General features: G+C 37.1%; 1 protein-coding gene across 1 annotated transcript; it reads left to right on the top strand.

Moving 5' to 3' along the window:
* The first annotated feature begins 220 nt into the window (after positions 1 to 220).
* On the top strand, positions 221 to 3,280 carry LOC148031741 (uncharacterized). Its single transcript, XM_087685376.1, has 3 exons — positions 221 to 490; positions 1,088 to 1,197; positions 2,702 to 3,280. Exons 1-3 carry the CDS (start codon positions 457 to 459, stop codon positions 3,161 to 3,163), a joined length of 606 nt encoding a protein of 201 aa, XP_087541502.1. The 5' UTR covers positions 221 to 456; the 3' UTR covers positions 3,164 to 3,280.
* Positions 3,281 to 3,780: the final 500 nt, after the last annotated feature.

The following is a 3,780-nucleotide window of genomic DNA, read 5'->3' as shown; positions in this document are numbered from 1 at the left end:
GCATGCACGTCAAAGGCGAAGAGTACGTGTAACATGCAACATTACAGTTCACGTGATGTGCGTGAAATGGTTTGAACTTTGCTTCTCTTTTTCTTTTACACCACGTGAAATGGTTTGCTTCTCTTTTTCTCTTTGCTGTTGTGAAGGCCGACGATCGCAGTAAGCCTCCATATCCTATTCTATTTCTGGGATTCCATTTGCTTGTATTTCGCCGGTTCTACAGCGTGGAAGGATAGAGAGAAAAGAGAGAGAAGAATCACTACATATTCGACCGTAGAAACAGTAGCTGGAATATGGAGTGCGTGTATGCATTCATTTTGAGAGTGAGAGAGAAAGAGAGATACCAGCTGCTAGCGCATGGAGGCTGTGGCAGTAGACCGACATGCTAATGCATGGCCGACCAGGCTACGTAGCTGAAATGTAGTTGCCCAAAGGCCCTTCACGTCTGAGATATGCATGGCCGACCAGACTTGTCAAGCTACTTTCGAAGGTAGTGTACTAGCCCTTGTGCTGAGCCACATTCCTCGTCGGACTGCATATTTCCTTGCGAGTAAGTGGCTCCATCTCTAACCCATTTGCATCTCCTTGAGATGCTTAACAAGGTGGTCTTCGGCGAAGAAGGCATCATATACCTGGGTAGGTGTGGCTCGTCGAGCTCCGTAACCAGCAGCAGTTGGCAACGGCCTCTCCTCTCTCAATCATTGCCCCTAATTCAGCATACGGAGAATTCATCTCCTTTGCCCATAAAAATATGTCCAATACGCTCCTAGTCATACTCACGTCAAATGCGTGGTCTAGATCACACATTCATTGGCCTCCCATGGTATATACTATATACCAATAGGAATATCACGCCCATGTTTGAGTATAAGTGTCATAGCTAGCAAACTAAGTTGTTGAAGGATTTCAATTCGATTATAGCTATTGTAACTTTTTCAAAAAGTACGTCAAAATTTCTTAATGTTTGGTCAAGTCATCCACACAAAGCAATCTCTATGATGTTTTAAAAAAATGAAATTTTGATGTCAATATCATGGAATTTCAATGGTGTTGTAGAATGTGATACTTCTAATGGAATTGTTTACAGGAGATGTTATGAATCAATTCCATGACGCCTCCATTCAGGATCTTTACTCAAGGCAAAACTTGAATTTGTCAGAATATATATGGAATGGGGCATTGGACTTACTCCCAAAGGTCCTTTTTCTATCAATCCCTCAATCCATTTGATTTCAAAAATTAGCATGTAAGTTTTCTATGAGAGCAGAAAGTCATTAGTGCATAAACTTGGACCACAGCCATAAGATGTGGGAAAGAGCATAAGTATCCTCATTCGAGGTGAATTTTTTCTTTTGGTTTTTATTGTCATATGATTTTAGATTTTATTTGCTTCAAACTTGAGTTATAAAATTTGTGACAATAATAGTCAATGTTATGGCTATATGAAGGGTTTTTATTAACAACCGACACTCTTAAACTACGATAAACTTGCAAATGAAAACACTTTAGCCATTCATTTTGGAAATTTTACACATGATCTTAACAAATGTATCCAAACTACTCAACTTTCCAATAGAGTTTCTCAAAACCATGTGAGAAATATCTTCAACGTCCATGCTTTAGCTACTTATTTTGGCATCTTGTTAAGATACTTTATGTTACTATTATAATTTCTTAGAACTATGTTCCTTTTTAATAAATTTATGTTTATCAAAGGGCATACAATAATTGGAAAGATTATATAAAAGAATTATAGTGAGACTCTCACTATGCTACTCTCAAAATGTATAACAAAATATCTATCTAAGTTTGGACTTCACTTTGCCACTACCTTTATGAGGGATTAACTCCTCTTCATTATAGAGGAGGATAACTTACTTAAGTGCCATTTTGACATCCTCTTAAATAATCTCCATATTAAAGGAACTCGATGATATCACTTGCTTGCCCCCTCATGTTGGGAAAGAGGGTGCCACAATGGAGATGTCATGCTCTTTTGTTTGACAGCATTGGGGCTGAATCTCTTGAAGATTATTAAGAAGAGCATTGAGGAGAAAATGATTAAGAAGAGCATTGTGGTTGGTCTTTCTCACAACTATGTTACCTAATGCAGTCTTTTTCTAATTTGATAACTTTCTTGATATTAAGCATTTTGAAAGGTAGGGAATACATGCTCCTTGGTGCAATGGCTTTCTTACTAGTTGGCCCATCTCTCTCTCGATGATTAAGAAGTGCATTGTGGTTGGTCTTTCTCACAACTATATTACCTAATGCTGTCTTTTTCTAATTTGATAACTTTCTTGATATTAAGCATTTTGAAAGGTAGGGAATACATGCTCCTTGGTGCAGTGTCTTTCTTTCTAGCTGGCCCATCACACACACACACACACACACACACACACACACACACGCACGCACGCACGCACGCACGCACGCACGCACACGCACACGCACACACACATGTGCATCATTTACCAAATATAAAATGATAAAAATGATGTTTTGATTGCTTGAACTAATAAGCACACTTTATGTCTTTTTACATATGATGACTCAAATCATGAGATTATATGTGCATAATTTGTGAGGTGATAGAATAAATTTCTATAGTAAGTGCACAATATGTAGACATGTGATGTAGCTCTTCCTAAACAAATGTTTTTGATATCCACTAATGTAAACCTTTTTTTATATGTATTAGGCATGGAATACAACCTTTATTTCAGGGGTTGCCAATGGAGACATGAATCCTAACTTTTATGGAAATTACATATTGCAAGATGCTACCTATTGTCGCATAGTAGCACAACTATGGGTGCAACTTGCAAATAATGCTAGTGTTGATGAGAAAGTAAGGGAATATGCAAACAACTCAGACTCAGGATTTCAAGAATGTTCAACTGCCTTGTTTGATGCATGGAATGTAAAAGATGATGGAGCTGATGGTTATGGTGTTATTGTGAGGGAACCTGTTATGGAGTATGTGACTTTCATAGAAGATACCATGATAGCTTCCCCCCCCAACATGTTGATTGCTACCTATGCTTGTCTCAAGCTACGTAACAATTTGACTGGAGATTTGTATCCCATTATAGAAAACTCAACTAGCAATCCCTATGCTGTTTGGGTATATGAGAATCATGGTAGTGGCTCTAGTGCTTGAAGACAAGCTGCTCAAATGGATGAATGGGACCAACAATACCAATTGTATGATTGGAGTGAGGCACTCTCTCTTTTTCGTACTGCTGTAATGAAGGAGATCAATTTCTTTGATAATGCAGGAGGGAATGCATCCAAATCAACTACAACACTCAAAACCTTTAGTATCAAATGATAATATGCATGAGATTATTTGAGTTGAGGATTCCTTTCATGTAGAGCTTAATATTTTGTAGTTACATGTAATTTGAACCATGGTTGAGAATAAATTCTAGCACGTTATCTATTATTTGTAGCAAAAAGGTTTATTAATGTGAACCAAGGATCCCTTTAAGGACCCACCTATAATTTTGTGTTATAGAATATGTGACTAAAGTTCTAGTTAAGACTCTAGAAAGTGAGGCCACATTTTGTTTAAATAAAAGAGATCTTATAATCAGTTTGGTGGATACTTCCAATGAGACTCAAAAAGATATAAAACTTTAAAGATGTTATTTTTAGACTATTTGAAAAATAGTTCAACCATGTTAATAGAAAGAAAACAGTATGACCAAAGCAAGGTAAATCATGAAATAAAAAGTTATCAAATCCCAATCTTCAGAGATTGATAGGAAGTGCAAA

This window comes from Lygodium microphyllum, chromosome 9 (assembly GCF_053477565.2).
Source record: "Lygodium microphyllum isolate KBCC chromosome 9, Lygodium_microphyllum_v1.1.10, whole genome shotgun sequence".
NCBI lineage: Eukaryota > Viridiplantae > Streptophyta > Polypodiopsida > Schizaeales > Lygodiaceae > Lygodium > Lygodium microphyllum.
This window is presented reverse-complemented; position numbering and strand designations above follow the sequence as displayed.